Source organism: Palaemon carinicauda, chromosome 7, assembly GCF_036898095.1.
Source record: "Palaemon carinicauda isolate YSFRI2023 chromosome 7, ASM3689809v2, whole genome shotgun sequence".
Classification (NCBI taxonomy): Eukaryota; Metazoa; Arthropoda; class Malacostraca; order Decapoda; family Palaemonidae; genus Palaemon; species Palaemon carinicauda.
The window spans coordinates 98,139,392-98,161,173 of record NC_090731.1 but is presented as its reverse complement, the minus strand read 5'-3'; the positions used below and the strand labels follow the sequence as shown (position 1 = coordinate 98,161,173).

At 41.7% G+C, this 21,782-nt stretch overlaps 1 protein-coding gene across 3 annotated transcripts in view; it reads left to right on the top strand.

Annotated features, from left to right (window-relative positions):
• Positions 1-21,782, top strand: part of LOC137643975 (la-related protein 1B-like) — a 798,692-nt gene that overhangs the window by 263,994 nt on the left and 512,916 nt on the right. For all 3 annotated transcript variants that reach the window (XM_068376809.1, XM_068376808.1, XM_068376807.1), the window contains one exon: positions 6,964-7,153. In XM_068376809.1, the coding sequence (XP_068232910.1) occupies positions 6,964-7,153 (190 nt within the window). The remainder of the gene's footprint in view (positions 1-6,963; positions 7,154-21,782) is intronic.

Here is a 21,782-nt window from a genome sequence, read left to right as displayed (position 1 = left end):
ATCGTGCCAAAGAGAAAAATACAATTTCAACATCTCGCTAATGTAAAGAAGAAAATTAGCTCGAAGAGGAGTTCAGACGCTGGGTAATATTGGCAAAATTAGTGGAGTTAGTGAAGGATAGAGATGACGAAGGAGCGACCATCTCCCGTAAAGAAACAAGATATTGAGCAATGGGATCTTCATTTATGATTGAAGTGATAAATAAAAAAATTTTTGGTTTAATTATATCCAAAGAGGAACATAAAATTCATAATAATCATGATTTATTCATATTGTCTTTGTAAAAATACTAAGAAAAGCTTTGAATTTATCTCAAAACTATACTTATTGACCTTCAGATTCTGTCTTCTCCCTTAGTTTTAAAGATATAGCTTTGAAATTTGGTATATAACTTGAGAGGTTATTAAACAATCTAATGTTTCCCTTTTTTCCCAATTTCTTTTACCATTTTTTCTTAATTACCCCCCCCCTGATTTTTAGTTTTTTTTACCATAATGAAAAAAATTCTTATCTAGCCAAAAAATAACTTTGGAAAAAAAAAAACTTTTATTGGAGGTCTACATCAGGTCTATGTAGGGTAGTATTCCAGGGTCTTCATATTAGCCTAATTATTAAGGGAAGAGATAGAATTTTAAAATCACTAATTTTCAGAGTAAATTGCCCTGGCATCGCAAAACTGATGGTCAGAGGCAAAAATATTTACCACTCTAAGATTCTATTCGCCTATTGGTCTGCATGCATCATGCATCTGCCGGCATCCCTCGACTATTTTGTTTTGGTATTCGCTATCGTTCAGATTGAATTCATGTTGATTTCAATTTTGTACTTATAGTTTTTGTAATGGTTTATTCAACCCATAATTCTGTAGCCATGGGTGCCAAGAATTTTTTTCTAGTGTTCAAGAAAAGAGGAGAATGCTTACTATGGAGATAAACCTAGAGGTAATCAAGAAGTGTGTGGGTGACGTGCAGTTGAGAGTGATTGGTAAGGAGTGTGGTTAAAATCTGTCAGCAAAAGGCACCTTCCTTTAGCAGAAGGAAGCCATCAAAGAAACATCATCTAAGGGCTTAGTGGTGCGTCATGTGGAAGCTCAGATACGAAAGTGGCTGAAGCCTTTGTTTAGAAATTTGATGAGTTCACTTTCCAGGAATACATTACACAACAAGTCTTCAGTGGTGACGAAACTGGTCTCTTTTTGGAAAAAAAAAAATGCCTTGTCCTACCTATATCATGGCGGAAGAGAAGCTGCCCGGCATGAGCTTATGAAGGTCCAACTTACCCTTGCGGGTCTAGGACAGTTAGCTTTCAACCCATCTGGCCGTAGCTCAACTGGCCACTGTCTAACTAAGCAGAGGCCAACTGCCCACAACCACCTTACCACTAGCTTATATCAATTTTTTTTCATTTTGTAATATGAATGATGAATGTGTGTACATTTATATTTAGTCATAAAATGTTTGTCAAAAGGTTTTCTGGAATTAAAGAAAAATACATAAATGGTAAATTTTAATAAACAGTTGAAATATTGAAGTAAAAATAATGCTTAAAGAAACATAATTTTTGCAAAGAGATTAAATTGTATGTCTAGAAAATGTTTAGTGCAATTCCTAGCAAATATTCTAGAATATATCTGTTCTCAAACTTCATAACTACTGATTTTATACGCACATCTGCTTTTTGGAACTTTTTCAGTTTTATTGATAGCGTTTGACCAGCTATCAACTGTTCGTAATGAAGATCTCTTCCTTGTTGCTCTTTTTACAAACTATCGATAAACTTCCATGTAGTTGGGTGTTGCATCCTTAGTTGTTCTGCAGCCCACGGTGAGCAGCTTCCGCACGATTGTTTGTCCTATCCTCGTCATTTATGGAGCATTGATAATGTTCCACATGTTTAACGGAAAAGGGGAGGACGTCCGGCAATTTCCCTTTGGTCCATTCTTCCAACATAATTGTCTTTCAACCAATCCAGTTCTTGAAGTTCATCTGTAAGATCCATAATAGCTGCTGTAAAATGATCAAGTGGAACAAATGCTGTATTAGTTATTATTTTAGCACGAACATAGATGTTAATTTTTTGTAGACATTTCGAACTAAGTGGAAAAAGCATCTTCTAATATCAGATGGGAAATGATATTGAAGATTTTTGAAATTACTTATCTCAAAATCACAGTATATTGTTTCCGGCTGTAAGCTTTGTTGAATTCCTAAAAGCATACAAAAAAAATTATCATAGATTGCGCATTGTTTATTTGGAAGTAGTGCATAGATAAAAGGATGTATGCCACTGTGCATCTCAGCAAGAATGACATATACTTGACAAAAAAATGGTGGCAAGAAGGAATTTCTCAGACTCCCAAGTTTGAATATCAACAGGAATCCCCAGTTCTTCTAAAGTTTTATGATTGGAGAGGTATGCAGACAAATCCATACGTTTCCGCCTCGGTTATTTTTGCCGAGTGCTATGACTAGGCATGACTCCTTGGCATGCTACATTTACATTTGATAAATACTCATTAATCATTACAGATGTTTGTTTCCATTTTTTACGTAGCCTTCACCTTTATTCTCAACATTACCTTTCCTTTTTCTCAGCAGTATGTGAATGTTCATATATACTTTTTACCCTTTCACCATTTGTTACGTGAATTCTTGCCCTACACGATCTCCTCCTTGCACACATATAGAATTAAGATTACCTTCTCGAACCACATCTAAATCTTACATATACCAAGGCACGTGCCACAGTCCACCCTTCCCTGTTATACACCACAGATGAGGCATCATAACGCTGAATCCCCTACTGCTGCTACCTCCGCTGTCATCCAAGGCGACCGGAGGAAGCAGCAGGGCCTACTGGAATTCTTTCAATCGCCCACCATTCATTCCTATTTCTAGCACCCTCTCTTGCCTCTCTCACATCTATCACCCAGAACTTTCTTCACTCCATCCATCCTCCCAAACCTTGGCCTTCCTCTTGTACTTCTCCCATCAACTCTTGCATTCATCACCTTTAGCAGACAGCCACTTTCCATTCTCTCAACATGGCCAAACCACCTCAACACATTCATATCCACTCTAGCTGCTAACTCATTTTTTACACCCATTCTCACCCTCATTACTTTGTTCCTAACCCTATCTACTCGAGATACACCAGCTATACTCATGAGATTAAGGCAAAGCAGTCTCATAAAAATGACAATTCTTTAAGTCGCTTGAATTATTAGATCTACCAAGAGAAACACGTGCAGCCAAATTCTGCCGTCAGCATATATGAGTCAGTTGATCTGGCAAATAGCAATATGAATAGTGATATCAAAGTGCATTATGTTTAAAGAGAGAGAGGTTGAAAAGTTATTCATTTCGATACCAAACACTGATGTATAGGGCGAAGGATTATAGAATTGCATTTCAGTTTAAACCGAAAAGTATATAACAAGATATAAATTGTTAGTAGCATTCTTAATTCTAATATTAACTAATTCAATACGTAGCATGCAAATTCCCCTTTGTTCCATATCCTTTTAAAATTTTGATGCATTTCAGTTTAAACCTAATACTATAAAAAATTATCAAATGTTAATAGCTCACTTAATTCTGTTTAATTAATTCAATATTTATTTCCAGGGTTTTGTTCAAAATCCTTGTAAGATTTCGGACAAGTGCATTATAATCAGGGTTAGCATTGTTTTCTTGTTAGTAGTGCTTAATTGAGATTTGATATATCTAAGTATTTTCTGAGAGACCTAACTTGCTGGCCACATCCAGATGGGTTGTAGCCAGTTGTCCTATTCCCTACGTTTGCACTCTGTGCCATTGCCAGTAGGGATTGTAGGGTAAGTCCATACTGGTTTATCATTCGGAAAGTCTTCAAGCCTTCATGTCCCACAAAGTGCTAGTCTTCAAGCCTTCAAGTCCCACAAAGTGCATAAAGAGAAGCTTCCGGTGATGCAAAAGTCTGGGTAAACCTCTTGTTTCGTTCCTACTGTTAAAAATAATCTGGAAAAGAACTACCTCCCTCTGAAATGTCTCCTGGTGTTGGACAATGCCCCTACGCAGCTTTCTGGTCTCGAGGATGATATCCTCGTAGAATATTCCTTTGTCAAGGTTCTCTTCCTTCCGCCTAACACCACCCCTAATATCCAGCTCATCATATTAGCAAGTGATTTGGAATTTCAAGAAGTTCTATATGAAGAGATGTTTTGAAATCACTGACAGCACAAATTTCACCCTTTGTGAATTTTGAAAGAGCATATCAATGTTGTGAGGAGGTTTTTTTTAGGCACACCTTGAATTCTTGTAAGAAGCTGTGGCTTGATGCTGTTTCTGCCTGAGACTTCAAGGGATTCAATGTAGGCCTAGCTAAAGGGGAAGCCAAAGCATTGACGATCCTGAACCTGTTCTGCAACCTGCGGTTGAGGAAATTGTTTTACTTGGGAGGTCCGTGTGGCTGATCGTCTGTGAGGACGACATTAATGAGCTTCTCGAGGAGCACCAAGAGAAGCTTACGACGTACAACCTGAAGGAGTTGGAGGCCATGTCACTGAACATTGTTCAAGAACAGTTCTCTGGCATTGAGGAGGAGGATATGAGATGCTATCTTCGTATCATTTAGTGGCAGATTTCATAGAAAAGAAACACCCCAAAAAGGTTTGCAGAGATTGTCGTCTTGCGTAGATTAATGACATTTGCCCCTGTCATTTCAGGAATATTTTAGAAATTGGGCAGAAACAAGCTTCTTTGGATCGTTATTTTTAAAAGAGGCCGTTAGTAAGCCAAGGTGATGGTCAACGAAGAAGTTGATAAAATTTTCAAAGTGCAAAATGTAAAGTGAAAAAAAATGAAAAGGAAGAAACTTTTGTTTCGGGAAGTTGTGTTAAGGTTTTCTGCCATTTGTTAATGGTTTATGCCGTTTACCCTTCTCTGCCACAACTTTCTCTTTTGAACATCGCCACAGTCAAATGGTAAGGTTCCACATATTCGTAATATTTTACATTTATTATTGTATCATGTATCATATCTACTTCATTTGCAGGTATTAACAGTTAGGTTAGGTATATTGAATGATTCAAGTGTATTTGGCTGTATTTCATTCTAGTTTTACCTTTATTATAAAATTTAATGTGGTGTTTTCGTAGGGCTTTGAATGAATTAGGTGTTTTATAACAACTCATTATTCGAAAAAATCATGTTGTGAAAGATACTCCAGAACGAATTAATTTTGTATCCTTAGATATTCTAGTATTGATAGTGAGGTCAAAAGAAAAGCCAAGAATGGCTGGAGTGAATATTCAGGAAAGCTGATAAGGCTGACACAGCTATGAATTCAGGGAGGTGCTATGGGGTAAGAATCGCTCAAGGAATTATTAATGAAATCTCTATGGAGGCAAAGAAGCAGCAGCATATATCCATCAAAAAGAGAGATGGATCAGTTTTAACAATAGAGGATGAACAAAGGCAACATTGGATGGAATACTAAGTGAGGTCATGAATATGAGATACGAAGGGAATAATTTGATTGATATACCTGAAACTAAGGAAGACCTTGATGTGCCCATGAATGAATTCAGCGTGTTTGAAGTTGAAACTATTATAGAAAAACTCAGGAGATGAAAACCCCTGGTTACTATGGAATAACTGCCGAGTTGTTACTGGCTGAAAATGAAGTGACCCCCAGAATGCTTACAAGATTATTTTGTAGAATGTGGCATGAAGAGGCCAAACCTGATGGATGGGAGTTTGGAGACCTGACTGACTGCATTACACTTCTAACACTTTTGAGAATGTATAAAGTGGTTCTTGTAAAGCAAAAAGAGAGAGAGATTGATGAAAAGCTGAGAGATAAACAAGCAGGATTTCGAAAAGGTAGTTGTATTGACCAAATTTTCATTTTGAGACAAGTACAGCAATCCATAGACTATAGAAATCCACTTGTGATGGCATTTGTGGACTATGGAAAAGCCTTTGATAGTGTGCACTGGCCAATTTTGTGGAGAATCTTGCATTATGGAATTCCTCTTAAATAAGTGAATTTATGAGCGTAGCAAGTGCAAAGTTAATATTAGTGGAGTCCTGTCAAATGAATTTGCAGTGAACAGTGGAGTACGCCAAGTGAATGTGGTGTCACCTATATTGTTTTGCTCTAAGTATTTGCTACTAGCAAAAGCATTTACCTTTTTTATTCATTGGAACTGAAGTAATTACTTGAAAATACAAGCAAAAATATTTTCTGGAAGTTTTATTCATCAGGCTAACTGTCATACACATCGGCCAAAAGGGTTTTAAGTAAAGGAGGAACTGTTGCGTCCTGGGTTGTGCTAGAAAGAGTTTCTTTTATGGTTAAATTGTATTCCTTTTCAATTGAAGCATGAACTCTTGAGCAAAAGAAATTGTGAAGTCAAAGAGAATGGTTCCAAAGTTACCTCTAACCGATGGAATGCTCCTTCCTTTACTAATTTCATGTTTTTACTGTATTTAAAGGAAAAAAATGGGGAAAAATTAAAAATTTTACGGTTAACAGTGTTAAAATGAGCTTATCTAGAAGAATCAATATGAACATCGAGGGAGGTTCATAGAATTATACGTTTACTAATTTAGTGTCATAAGGAAATGGTTAGTTATCTGTGAATTTTTATTACAGTATTTCTCTGATATGTCTGTTACACAACCCACACAAATATTCAGGTCTTACTGTGATGTTTGTATAGTTTTATGTATTCTGCTGATTTGTTGTTACTGTAAAGTAAATTACATCAGGTTATTGTATAATTCATTTAAAATATAATTGCATACTTGTAAGATACTTTAGTATAAGCAAAGTGAAAATTAACACCTTAGAATTAAGGTTATACCCAGCGGAATTTCTTATCCGCTGCAGGGGCTCGAATCCAATACCCTTTGATTAGATTTGAGGGCCATCGGCATCTAATTTAACCTCTCTATAACAGATATATTTTTCTTGCAGGGAATATTACTTTAGTGATGATAATCTTGCTAATGATATATTCATGCGAAGGAAAATGTCAAAAGAGGGCTACATTCCAGTATCTCTGATAGCATCATTTAACCGCATGAAGCAACTTACTCAGGATGTAAAGTTGATTATTGAAGCTTGCAAGACTTCCGAGAGATTGGAAGTGAAAGATGAAGTATGGGTAAGTTGACAATTGAATGTAATGTTATATATACATAGTTAATACTGCAGTTCTTGATTATTCTTCAAAATATAACTTAATTCTTATATAATATAATCCTTTGTTATTTCCTGTTATAGAATTAGGTAAAGTATATTGGAAATACCAGTATGTCAGGTAAATTGTCTTGAATTTGAGATACCAGTTTTTATAAAAAAGAAAAAAGAAATTTATAGTAAATAAATAATGCTAAAATTTCACAAGACAGAATCTTTCATAAGTCATTCCTGATTTTGCAATGTTGAGATGAGGCTGGCAGTCAACCAATGGGTTGTTATGCTATCATTATACTTACAAACATTGTAAAGTTTTGTTTTTTTATTCTTACGAGGATACAAATTTCTGAGTAATTTGAATGGTTGCTCTTAGTTCCGTTTTCTACCACCAAACAATAATAAAAGAAAGGGTTCAATGCATCGTGATTGGTTACCTAGCGACCTCGCAGCTGGTCAGTGTTGTGCGTTGTGCAGTAGGTTTCACTTCTATCCTGATCGCCATTGCAATAAGAGGTCTCTCTTCACTTTGCAATCCCAACTTTAATAATCCACTTTGGATTACCCTCATAGTTCTTAGTGCTTTGTGTCTCATCTATCATTGTCACTTGGCATGCTTATTATTATTATTATTATTATTATTATTATTATTATTATTATTATTATTATTATTATTATTATTACTTGCTAAGCTACAACCCTAGTTGGAAAAGCAGGATGCTATAAACCCAGTGGCTCCAACTGGGAAAATAGCCCAGTAAGGAGAAAGGAAACAAGAAAAATGAAATATCTTAATTTTTGTAATAAAGTAAATATTTTCTCAACTATAAAAACTAACAAAACAAGAGGAAAAGAAATAAGAGTAGTGTGCCCGAGTGTACCCTCAAGCGAGAGAACTCCACCTCAAGACAGTGGAAGACCATGGTACAGAGGCTATGGCATGACTCAGAGTAAGGCAGCCTCTGACCTGAAATAATTAAGAAGAGAGGCAACTATGTGGCATTACTTTAACCATTCAGCATGTTTCATGAATGTACCGTTTTCGAAACAATTGTATGGATCAGAAAAAAATTCTGACATTTTATCTGATTCCAAATATTTGTTTTTATTATTTTAATTTGTTTACGAAGCACAAGCTTAATAGTTTAAGAATTAAATCAACATTTTTTAAATAATATTTATTTTTATATTTTATCTCCCAAATAAAAAGATTCTTGTCAGCTCAACAGGAGCTAAGTTTGACTCATGGTACTGTTAAATCTCCATCTCATTAATAATAGTAGGTAAAACTGTCTCGGATATAGTCTCTAGTGCGTTATAAGGCTTTTGTGTGCTTTGTAATTAAGATAATTGAGCAGGTCTATCACCTTATGGTTGGGATAGTCTCTTAGGCACATGAATTGATATAATTTCAGCTATTTTATGGCCTTTTAAATGTGAAAGTTGATCAAGGGGTTGCTCCAAGTAGAGAGCAAAACTCACAAAGTGATATCTTGAGGTCGGTTTCTAGAAATATTCATGTTTCAACATGTAGATCCAATGCTTCAACCTCATAATTTTCACCAATTGAGTCCCTTTTGTTCCAATAGTAGATCATAAAAGAATATTAAAGTAGACATTCCGGTATGGTTACTAACTGAACTTGTAAACATTATCTGAGAACAATAGGACAGTTCTCCTGTGTAAATTCCAGGGGCAAAAGTCATCATCCCAATCTGTGGGTGCTATATGTGGTAAAATAAGGTTACTGGATTCCTCTAACCTCCAATCCTTCCTTGTCAGAGAAAACTATTATGTATCAGAACTATCTCGTGTGCTAAGGTATCGAGTGAAGGACATACCATGATTCAACGATGATTGTAGACGTGCTTATTTGGAGAAGCAGGGGGCCTATCATCTTTGGAAGGGTAACAGATCAGATTTGACCTGGAACAAATATACTCAGCTTCGAGCTTTTGCTCAGAGAGTTTATGCCTCAACTGAAAAGGAGTACAATTTAACCATAAAAGAAACCCTTTCTGGTACAACTCAGGAACATAAATGGTGGTCTACCCTTAAATCTGCACTTTTTGATGTAGATGCAACAGTTCTTCCTTTACTTAAACCAGATGGTTCAGTCACTCACTGTCCAAAAGAAAAGGCAACCCTTTTGGCTGACCTTTTTGACAGTAAACAGAGTAATGAAAAACTTGAACGTCCTCATTCCTGTTTTCCTGTGGCTAAACTAACTAGGTTAGCTTTTTGATCTCGTGAGATTAAAGCTCTGTTGATGGACCTTGATGCTTATGGAGGTGTAGACCCAAATGGTATTTTTCCTTCGTTTTTTATAAAGACAGCAGATTTCTTAGCTCCAAAGTTCTCTTGTTATTTTGCGCAAGTTAGTAAGAAGGGGAGCTTTTAGCACTTGTTGGAGAATTGGTAATGTTACTCCTCTATGTAAATGTGTTTGTGGTAGCTCAAGTCCCACTGATTACTGCCCAATTTCCACAACTCCCATATTATCTAAAGTTTTTGAACATCTTCTGGCAAAACGTCTTAATAGGTTTGCTGAAGGTAATCATCTATTCCCTAGTTTGCAATTTGGTTTTCATAAAGGCCTTGGAGCATGGTGTGCCCTTCTTACAATCTCCAATGCTGTACAGAAATCCCTTGATTGTGGTCAGGAGATTCGTATAATTGGCCTTGATTTTAGTGCTGCCTTTGACCGTGTTAATCATGAGGCCCTTGTTTTCAAACTGAAACAGTTGGGAGTGGGTGGGTCGTTTCTTAGCATTATTGTTGATTTTTTTAAGTAATAGATCTCAAAGAGTTCTTGTTGATGGGCACCATAGAATACTGTATAGGAATGTGATATCCAGTGTTCCACAGGGTAGTGTTCTTGGCCCATTACTTTTCATACTATATACACATGACATGTGGTTTGGCTTAGAAAACAAGCTAATTGCATATGCAGATGATGCTACTCTCTTTGCATCCATTCCATCCCCTGAATGTAGATCTGTGGTTGGTGAATCCCTTAATAGAGATTTAGCTAGAATTAGTGCATGGTGCAAATTATGTGGTATGAAGTTGAATCCTAACAAAACTCAAGTATGATTGTGAGTAGGTCAAGGACGGTGGTTCCTCAACATCCGGATCTCAGTATTGATCATTTTCTTTAAATTTGTATGACTTTCAAAATTTTAGGTGTGAATCTCGACAGCAAATTTACTTTTGAGAAACACATAGGTTTGTGTCTTCTTCAATTGCACCAAAAATTGGCTTATTGAGAAAGTTTTTTAAGATTTTCGGTGATCAATCTATTCTGGAGAAGTGTTTGTTCCAACACAGAATACTTACCTCGAACTACTTTCATAGGAGTATCTGGGATCTCCTCCCAACCAACCAGAGTTTTGTGTAGTTTACCCTAGTCCCGTTTTCTATGAGGGGTAACCTCAGGTGGAGTGATTCGCGCCCTGAGGCTAATCCCGGGTCAGAGCATGCTTGCTCAGGTCTCGATCTCCAGTAAGTTCTCTGGTCGCGTCGCGATAACATCTCGACGCTCTCTCCTTACCCAGTGCGACCCTTTGTGTCCCCGACCCCCTTCGTGTCTCACGCGGTCCCCACATGGACCCATTGTGTTCATTCTATACCCTTTCCTACCCTTCTCCTGTGTGTTCGTCGTGTAGGGGCAGCTTATGTTCTCCTACAGCCATGTGTCCGGAGTGTGAGTCCTGGAACGAGGTGCAGTGGGTGCGCTACGGCCCCAAGAAGAAAAAGGCGCCCGAGAGGTCGCATAGGAAGCCAAGCCTCTCCTCGGCGCTTACTTCTCCCGATGCCTCGTCGGATAGGGCTTCTCAGCCACCTTCCCCTACCCAGAGTAGGGGACCAGGTAAGTCAGTTGTGGGGTAGAGGCCCATTGCTCTTCCCCAGGAGTCTTGAGTGGGTGCGGTATAGCACCAAGAAGTAGGTGACGAAGAGGTCACCTAAGAAGCCGAGCGGCCCTTCCTCCCTTGCTTCGCCGGGCGTCTTGTCTGACCGAGCTTCCCTACCACCCTCCCCTACTCAGAGGAGGAGACGAGGTAAGTCCGTTGCGGGGAAGAGGCCCGCGGCCCTTCCCCAAGAGTCTGTTCTTCAGGATAGTGGGGTTGTGGCTTCGTTCCAGGCGAGTTAGGGGCCTGAAGGAGGGGCTGGAGTGTGTACAGGAGACGGAGTCCTGGTGCAAGTAGGCCACGTCTCCTCTGATGACCCCATGTGGGGGAAAAATGTCCCTAATTCTTCTTCAGCCTCTTTGGCGTGTTTTTCAGTCACTTCTGCAGCCGAGGGCGCCGCCGAGAAGGAGCTTTCCCCGCCGTCGAACCCCATTGCGTGGGTTCCCCCCAAGACGTCTTTCAGGTCGCCGCTGAGGATGGAAGAGGGCTTTGGGACCTGGTCCCCCACGGAAGAGCGTCCATGCGGGACGACTCGGACCCTTCGGTGGGGCCCTACATATTTTTGGGCTCCTCTTTCAGGTCATACTCTTTCTCCTCGGAGGAGGGAGCCCCGAGGGACCATTAGAGGAGGCGAGAGAGGTCCCGCAGAAGGAGGTCCCTTTCCCGTTCCAGATCTCGCCGCGACAGGAGGCACGATAGATCTCCCAGAAGGAGGCACAGAAGAAGTCGTCCCCCTAAGGAGGAATGGGTGCATGTCGCCATCCCACGCAGACACCTCCTGGGAGCTTCAGCAGTTCCGGGTACCTCTGGCTGGCTCCCAAGGGCTCGTTCTCCCGCTCCGAAGTACGCCCCCTACAGCAGGCTCTGGCAGACCGGCATAAGTCCGCGAAGGTTCCGACTCCTTCCGCCTAGCGGAGAGTTGCCCCTTCGGTCTGGCAGCCGTGTCCCAGCCTCAAAGACTTCGACAGGCCGGCCAGAACGGGAAAGACAACCAGCAGCCACTAGGAAGCCCGCAACAGCTTGCTCCTCCATGGGGAGAGACAAGCCCAAGACGGAGGCCTCCGTCCCAGCGGCGATGCCCGTCCTCCATCCAGAACAAAGTCGTACCACGACAAAGGATGCCTTCACCCCAAGGGGGCCCCCCATTGTAGGTGCTCCTTCTCAGGCAGAAGAGCATCCGACGGAAGGTTCAGCGGACGAGGCCCCCGCGTACAGAAAAGTACTGGCCCTCATCAGACGGCACCACAGGCTGGACGAACCGAAGCCTGCGACGGATGAGGACTGGCTCTCGGGCCTCAGCAGGTTGGTAGATACCCCCGTGCAGCAGAGGCCCTCACTGGCTGGCTCCCTAGAGCTCCTTCGCCATTCTCGCGGTACGTCTCCTCCAGCAGACCCGATCATTGACGGAAGTCATCGCACCAGGTCTCGTCGACAGGCATAAGCCTGCGAAGGTTCTGACTTCTCCCGCCCAGCGGAGAGAGTCGCCCCTTCGGACTGGCAGCCTTGTCCGGGCCTCCGGTTCTTCGATGGCCCACCCTGAACGAAGGAACCAACCAGCCAGCACGGGGAAGCCCATGGCTCCATGGATCTCCGCAGGAGCTCCATCCGTCCAGCGAAGGCAGCCACTGGCTCGACCCGGCAGCATGGCATCCATACCTGGTACCACGACAGCTCCATTCAGGCTTCGTGGTCAACCGCTGGTATACCAGGGTACCCACACCCCACTGATATCCCGGGAGGGGGTAGACCCATGACGGATACCTCCGTCCCGGTGGCTCCATCCAAGCATTGGAGGTGGCCGCTGACACACCCATGATGGCTACCTCCGTCCCGGGGGGGGGGGGGGGGGGGTTAGACCCATGACGGCTCCATCCGTGACGAAGGCAAAGGGGTTTTCCCCCTAGCGTGTCGAACAGGGCTATTGCCTCTTCGGCTCCGTCCGCTCATCTGATGTAAAAGTTGGCGCACGTAATCTTTCCCTTGCCTTGCCCCACGTAGGGGAGCTTCGACTCCACAGTTAGCCTTCAGACCCTCCTACTCGGGCTCCAGGAGAGGGCGTTCAGGCCGCGGCTCTCGAAGGAGATAGGAGGGGAGGCCCCCTACTCTTGCCGACGCCTCAGGTGGGGGATGCCTCAAACGATCTTGGCAATCATGGCGGGACCCCGGAGCGGATCCGTGGACCGTAGCAGTACTAAAGGAGGGGGTACAGGCTGCCCTTCCTAGCGGACCCCCACCTCGGATCCCAGATAAACAGGCGGAGTGGTTGGCACCCAAGGACCCCTTGAAAGTAGCAGCATTGCAGGAAGAAGGCTCGGCAATGCTGGCGAAAGGGGCAGTAGAACCAGTCAAGAAACCAAGTCCAGGGTTCTACAGCAGGCTCTTCCTAGTGGAGAAGGCGACAGGGGCCTTGAGACCGGTCATAGACCTTTCAGCCCTCAACAAATTCGTGTGCAACACCGACTTCAAGATGGACACTCCGAAGTCAGTCCTAGCGGCCTTGAAGGAGGACGACTTCATGAGGTCCGTAGGCCTCAAAGACGTCTACTTCCAGGTCCCTGTCCGTCCCTCCAGCAGAAAGTACCTAAGGGTAAAATGGAGTACCCATACGTTGCAGTTCAAAACCCTCTGCTTCGGACTGTTGACAGCCTTCAGGGCTTCACGAGGGTCTTCACAACAGTTTCAGACTGGGCACACGAACAGGGCGTCCGCCAGATTCGGTACCTAGATGACTGGTTGTTGCTTTCAGCCTCAAAGGAAGTACTGAAGAGCAAGGCGCGAAGCTCTTGCAGTTCTGCAACGTCTTGAGTATCATCATCAACCTGGAGAAGTCCCAGCTGATACCCTCCACCAGGATGACCTACCTAGCATTGGTCCTAGACTCCCGGATGGCGAGGGCCTTCCCCTCCGCGGAGAGACTGGACAACCTGAAACAGATATTCTGGCCCTTCCTGTCGGGCCAGCCCAGGAGAGCCAATGACTGGCAAAGACTGATAGGACTCCCCGCACAAGATAGTCCTGGTATCCCCGGAGACGAAGGAAGTCCTGGAGTGGTGGCACGTCAGAACGAACACCCTCAAGGGAATGCCCTTCGCAACCGACTCTCCGGAGATGCTCCTGTTCACGGACGCATCCAAGGAGGGCTGGGGTGCCCATCTTCTCGACAAAATGGTAAATGGGAAGTCAAGGAGACGAACCTGCTCATAAACGTGCTGGAGATGAGGACCGTACAAAGGGCGTGCCTAGAGTTCGTCCATCTACCCTGGGGAAGCACCGTGGCTCCAATGTGCGGCAACGCCACGGTGGTGGCCTACGTGAAAAAGCAAGGAGGACTGAAGTCGAAGGAATGGTGCAGTCTCACGACGGAGTTCCTAGAATGGGCCGAAGTGGAACAAATCAATTTTTCAGCCAGGTTCTCTCCGGGGAAGAGGAGCGTCCTGGCCGACGGCCTCAGCAGGATGGGTCAAGTGGTAGGGCCCGAGTGGTCCCTACACCCAGAAGTGGTCAAAACCCTCTTCCTGAAGTGGGGGTCGCCGTTAATAGACCTCTTTGCCACGAGACTAAACGCACAACTCCCCATGTTTTGTTTTCTTGTGCCAGATCCATCAGCAGTGTTCAAGGATGACTTCCAACACCCTTGGGACAACTTCGACGTTAACGACTTCCCACCCTTCGGGATGCTCAGGCATTTCCTTGTAGGGTGAGACGGACGGCCAACCTGTGGGTGACTTTGGTAGCGCCCTGGTGGCCGGAGAGAGAGTGGTTCGCGGATCTAAAGGAGCTGGCATGCCTTCCACCTGGGCCACTTCCAGACAGACTAGACCTTCTCCGGCAGCATCACTTCCAGAGGTTCCACGAAAACCCTCGGTCCCTCCGCCTTCACCCGTGGAGGTTATCGAGCGTCTCCTGAGAAAGGAAGGATATCCGTCGAGGACGGCATCAAGGATGTCAGGGTACCTGAGGCGTTCGTCAGTCGAGGTGTACCTGGCGAAGCGGGCTACCGTTTCTTAGGGGTGCTCCTCGAAGAACATCAGGCCGTTAGGGGCCTCCATTCACGAGATAGTAGACTTCCTGGTCTATCTCAGGGACGAAGTGGGCACGTCCATCCCAAGTCTTCCTCCTGAAGGACATAGACCTAGGTGCCTCCAGATATATCTCGACACTCATCAAGAGCTTCGAGCAGTCGTGTTCCCCCCAAGCCGCTAGAGTGCCCCATTGGGATGGGGCTAGGGTACTGAAGATGCTTTCGGAACCTCCCTTCGAGCTTCTAAAAGACATTCTAGACAAGGAGCTCACCCTCAAGGCAGTCTTTCGTTTAGCTCTGGCATCAGCAAAGAGTAGGTGAGATTCATGGCCTGTCATACGAGATCTCACACTCGAAGGGCGGGCGAGAAGCTACCTTCAGATTCTTACCCTCCTTCGTAGCCAAGACTCAGAATCCAGCTGTTTGGGACCCCAAAGTTTAAGGGTTCTCAGTGCCAGCTATCCCTAGTTCGGACAACCCGAGGGACTTGCTGCTGTGCCCTGTCAGGGCAGTATGGCAGTATTTAGAGAGGACAGCTAGACTTTGTCCCGAGATCAAGAGTCTGTTCATTTTCCTCGGGACTGTGAAGAAGCCAGTCTCCAAGAACACTATCTCTTTCTGGCTAAGGCAGGTGATCGTCAGGGCCTACAGTAGTGCAGGGGTCCCCCTTCCAGGGAAGCCCAGACCCCACGACGTTAGGGGTCTAAATACTTCATTGGCGTTTGAGAAAAACATGGCAGTGGGCCAAATCCTGAGGGCAGGTACTTGGTCTAGCCAGTCGACCTTTACGGCTCACTACTTGAAGGACTACTCGAGAAAGTCCCTGGACGGGTTCTTGCCCTGTCCCGTCATTTCCGAGCTCCAAACGGTTTAAAGGTGTAGCCCCAGTGGTAACTGCGGGTCGTAAGTCCAAGAGTCACAGGTTCCTTTCTGAGCCCCCTTGTTCTTCTTTCCCCTATTCCCTTACCGGAAATGACTCGGGTAGCCCCCTGAAACTGCCATGAGATACACTATCATTGGAAGGACATGTCTCCTAGGATTCTTGCAGAAGTGAGTTACTTAGACACTAAAATGGTTTTTTGCGTAGTTTTCCCCATTCTCTCGTGTTTTCCTTGAGGTCAACAGAACCTAGTCTCCTACCTAGGTTCCTCTTCTATACTCGTCACGGTCTCTAGGTCATTAAGGACACTCCCACCTCCTAAGGTATAAGTCTCCTAAGAAAGTAGTTCGAGGTAAGTACTCCGTGTTTGAACAAATCACAAATTTTAAGTAATTTGTATTTTTCCTAACAGTACTTGCCTCAAACTACTTTCGGGTAATGGCCCGCCCATCCTACCCCGAGTGCCTTGCTGGACTTCATAGATACCTAAGCTATCAAGAACTTACTGGAGATCGAGACCTGAGCAAGCATGCTTTCTGACCCGGGGTTAGCCTCAGGGCGCGTATCACTCCACCTGAGGTTACCCCTCATAGAAAACGGGACTAGGGTAAACTACACAAAACTCTGGTCGGTTGGGAGGAGATCCCAGATACTCCTAAGAAAGTAGTTCGAGTTAAGTACTGTTAGGAAAAATACAAATTACTTAAAATTTGTGATTTTAATTCTTTCATTATACCTTGTTTTGAGTATTGTTCTCCTGTCTGGTGTTCAGCTGCTGATTCTCATCTTAATTTCTTGGACAGAAACTTACGGTCTATTAAATTTCTTATTCCTGATCTAGATATTAATCTTTGGCACCGTCGTTCAATTAGTTCATTATGCTTGTTACATAAGATTTTTCATAACTGACCATCCTTTACATTCAGATCTCCTTGGACAATTCTATCCTGTTCGTAATACTAGGCAGGCAGTTAGCCTAATTCTAATAGCCAGACCTTCTCCATCATGAGGCTCAATACTACACAGTATTCTAGAAGTTTTATTCCAGCTATTACCAAGTTGTGGAATGATTTTCTTAATCGCGTAGTTGAATCAGTAGAACTTCAAAATTTCAAAGTTGGAGCAAATGTTTTTATGTTGACCAGGCTGACATGAGGCTTTTTATAGTTTATATATGACATATCTGTTTTTGACCTTGTTAATAGTTTATACAGGACATATCTGTTTTGATGTTACTCTTTTTAGAATGATTTAATGTTAATTTATTCTCATCATATTTTTCTCTATTGGAGCCCTTGGGCTTATAGCATCTTGCTTTTCCAACTAGGGTTGTAGCTTCGTTAGTTATAATAATAATAATAATAATAATAATAATAATAATAATAGTAATAATAATAATACAGCAAAAGGTCAGATGTCACAATTATACATTGTGAACCTATTAGAGAAGGATATGACAGGTTATTCCCAATCTCCAAATTTTTGAGTGGATGCCATTTATAGATGGTCTCGGCTATCAACAAGTTCATGGTGCTCATAAAGTTTTCACTGAAAACATCCTCAATAATTGTGGGCATGATCAAGCAAAAAGATAAATTGTTTTTGATAGACTTCTCGTGTATATTTTCACATTTAAATTCTTCTCAATTAAAAAAATACCATAATTTTGTCCTCAGATATTAACCAAAATGACGGCCCCACTTTTGAAATGGTTAAGGTTCTAGGGACAAGAGTTCTTGTGTTCCTGGACAATTGGCTAATTTCAAGCAATTTATTGAAAAAGATTGAAGTTATGCAATTGGGGTTAATCAGGTTGTTGGATATGTTGTTGGTCCTTGTCAATTTCAAGAAGTCCACTGTGGCTCGAACCCAGGAGATTTTTTATTTGGAAATGATAATCACAGCAATTCATTTTCAGTTTTTTCCCTCTGAGAAACTGATCCAGTCTTTTCTTCTTTTGCTACAAACTGTCAAAACATCAATGGTGATGTAAGTTCAAATATTGAAGAGGTAACTAGGAACCATGGCTACCTCCAAAGTATTTTTCCTACGGGCTGCCTAAAGTTGAATGTTTTTCAATTCCATCTTAATTCACTTGCAACAGTACAACTGATATAGACACCGTCTGTATACTAGTAATGAAAAGGACGCAACAGGACAACTGATATAGACACCGTCTGTATACTAGTAATGAAAAGGACGCAACAGGACAACTGATATAGACACCGTCTGTATACTAGTAATGAAAAGGACGCAACAGGACAACTGATATACAGTAGACACCGTCTGTATACTAGTAATGAAAATGACGATTGCAAGCAATTTTCCCCAGAGAGTTTCTTTCAATTTGAAAATCCCAGATCTATCTGTTTGCAGGTGTCTCACAGGAAGGGTGGGGTACAACTCAGGATAATTTTCATCACCTTGAAATGGACCTCACAGGAGGCAAAACTGAATATCAGTTGCATAAAGTTACTATTTATATTCAAAACACTTCTAGATCAGGAACCACTAATATGAGGGCAAGATTGAACAATTGAAATGAAATTTTTTTATACCTCTACAAGTAGAGACCTTACGGCTACTTTTTCAACATGACGTCACACGTCTATTGGAAATAAGACAGATATTTCCTTAGAAATAATCTTATTTTCTTTTATAAAATTGACCTAGATTACTTAGTATTTTCTTTTACAGTATATATTGTATACAGTATCCATTTTAAATAGAAAATACAATAAGAAAAGTTTTAATATCCGTCGAGTTCATATTGTATGTTTGGTGACGTCACATTTCCGACAAAGTGAGTAGTGCAAATCTGCCTCATTAAAAAAAATATAGTGATTTCCTTTTAATAGGGTACTGATTGATACTCATTCCCATAATCAAAATATCGAGTAATGATACAATGTATTTTGTGGGTCTGTATCATTTGTTAGGAGTACTACTCAGGAGTAAATTTTACTACAACTTGGACAGAATCTCACATTTTACCTTTTGATTATTTACTCAATAATATTATTCTTTCAATCATAGAAACATCAAACCACAATACCAAGTATTTCAGTGGTATGTATCTGTTGTTATGAATACAGTTCTACAGTACTTGCTATAAATTTAAGAAAAGAAGCACTTGATATCTAGTGACGTCATATTTTGAAGGTGAGCTGGTAAATCAAGGGATTACCTTTTGATGCTTTGTCGAGTAATATTATTCCCATGATTGAAATGTCAAGGAACAATACCAATAATTTCTAATACCGTCTAAAGACATATGAAGATTTAATATTGAAGTAAAAATTGAAATACAGCATGAGTATGAAGCTCTAGAAATGAGCTTCCCATACAAGAGAGAGTGAGTTCATATAACAATACTATAGTATATACCCACGTATCATCCGTGTTGAGAATTGAAAACAGCTAGTTGGTGTCTTTTCCATGGCTTACAGTTATAAGTTGATTGAAACTTATGTCTATGCTTTCCAAATCAGCTGATTAAAGCAAGCTACCAAATGATATTTTTGTTTCCTAAGAGAAACATTTATTTCTGCAACTACCATTTTTATTTTGGCATACCAACTTAGTTGTTATTTAAAATACTTTTCATATTTTATTTATCGTTAATTGCATATCGTCCATAAACTAACTGCCTAAGTCATTTTCTCCACTTGTTGGGAAATAAAAGAAAAACTTGTCATTTCCTAATACTTTATATCATTGTGTTGAGCTTCAATTAACAAATTCTAATTCACAAATTCTTCTTTTAAGAATTTATGAATTGAAGGTCAAGATAATGATATAAAGAATTAGGAAATGAGAAGGTTTTTTTTTTTTTATTTCCCAACAAGTGGAGAAAGTGACTTAGGCAGTTAGTTTATGAGGGTGACTATATATGAAAGTTTACCGGAGTTTCATCCATGTTGCTTATGTACTATGATTTACAGTCAGCCCTCCTTTTTCAGGGCTGGAGTGTGGGTCGGGTTAGGTAACAGACAGGTGCGAAGACCTAGTATCCGCTAACACTTGCTGCCCTAGGGTGGGATAACTCTAACCCTACCAACTCACTGTCCATTGCCTATGTGCGGTCGACTAACTCGCTAATTACTGCCTGATATCGTTTTAACTTGGTTTCTATCACAGTATAAGTACAGTATTATACTGTTGTATGCACACATTTCAGTAAGTGTACAGTACATGTGCACATGTGGACACTGTACTGGACGTGGTAAGGCTACAGTAAAGTACAGTACAGTACATAACACCTCAGTAGTCATTGAAACACTTGAAATGACAAGACTCTGTTGTTCCTATCTGTTATAACATCCTCTGGCACTGTAGTGTATATTTACTGTAATATATGTACATTACTGTCAATACAGTACAGCTTAACTGTAAAGTAAGAGTTTGCTTTATTTTGTTTGGAGGACTCGCACTGTTTGCCAACTCACTACGTAGCCTACATTTACATATTATAGAGTACTGTACAGTATAGTTAATAAATGATTCTATACAATACTGTCACTGTACTGTACAGTGGAACCTCTACATACGATCTTAATTCGTTCCGGGAACTGCTTCGTATGTAAAAACGATTGTATGTTGGAGCAAATATTCCCATAAGAATACACTGTAATTTGTTTAATTCGTTCCTCAGCCCAAAACCCATAACTCCTTATTAAATTGCTACACGTAACATTAATACAATTGAATAATACAGAAATATCTAAAAAAGAATAATAATAAAAAAATAATAAATAAAAAAGGGGTTTTTATTGACACTTTACCTCAGAGACAGGCCAGCGCAGGTGTAGGAATTGCTACGCAGGAGGAGACGGAAGATCAGCGAGGAGGTAGAGACGGCGACTGCGATAACGTACCGTAACTTACTCTAACTTACACTACGTGAACTTTAACCTAACTTAGCTTATTTTTTTTTTCATTATTTTTCTTTTCTTTTTTTTTCTTTTTTTTTTAATTTGCACCACTTTCACTCGATTTGGTCTTAGTTTTCTTTGCTTCACTTTCTCTTCATCATGATCACTAGACCGGCTTTTGAGAATTTTTCTAAGATGAGTTAAACGAACATCATCGAACTGCGCAACTACACAACAAACCTGAAGTTTCTGTGGGTGATGATTATCGATGAAATCAACCACGTGTTGATGATATGGCAACATCTGTTTTATTTCAGCTGAACCTAAGATGTAACCTACGTACCTCCTCGATCTCCCCCGACTCACTCAACTGCGCTTGGAACTCATCATGCTGCATGGCTTGCAGCTCCTTGAGTTCCTCGGTGGTGAGCTCCTCATGATGATCATCGACGAGTTCGGTGATGTCATCTTCATCGACCTCCAGACCCATGGACGTGCCAAGGGATACAATCTATTCTACGTCTTCCTCGACGGCAAGCACAGGTTCAGGCTCGGGGCCAAAACCTTTGAAATCTCTGGGAGCAACAACATCAGGCCAAAGCTGCTTCCAAGCTGAATTCAGCGTCCGACAAGTTACTCCCTCCCAAGCCTGATTTATGATCTTTAAGCAGTGCACGATATTAAAATGCCTCCTCTAAAATTCACGCAAAGTTAAGTTGGTGCTTTGCGTGACATTTAAGCTCTGCTTAAATAAGTGCTTGGTGTAGAGCTTCTTAAAATTAGAGATGACTTGCTGGGCCATGGGCTGGAGGATAGGGGTGGTGTTCGGTGGAAGATACAACAGACTGATGAATTTGTACTGGTCGATGATATCATCTTCGAGTCCTGGAGGATGAGCGGGGGCATTATCC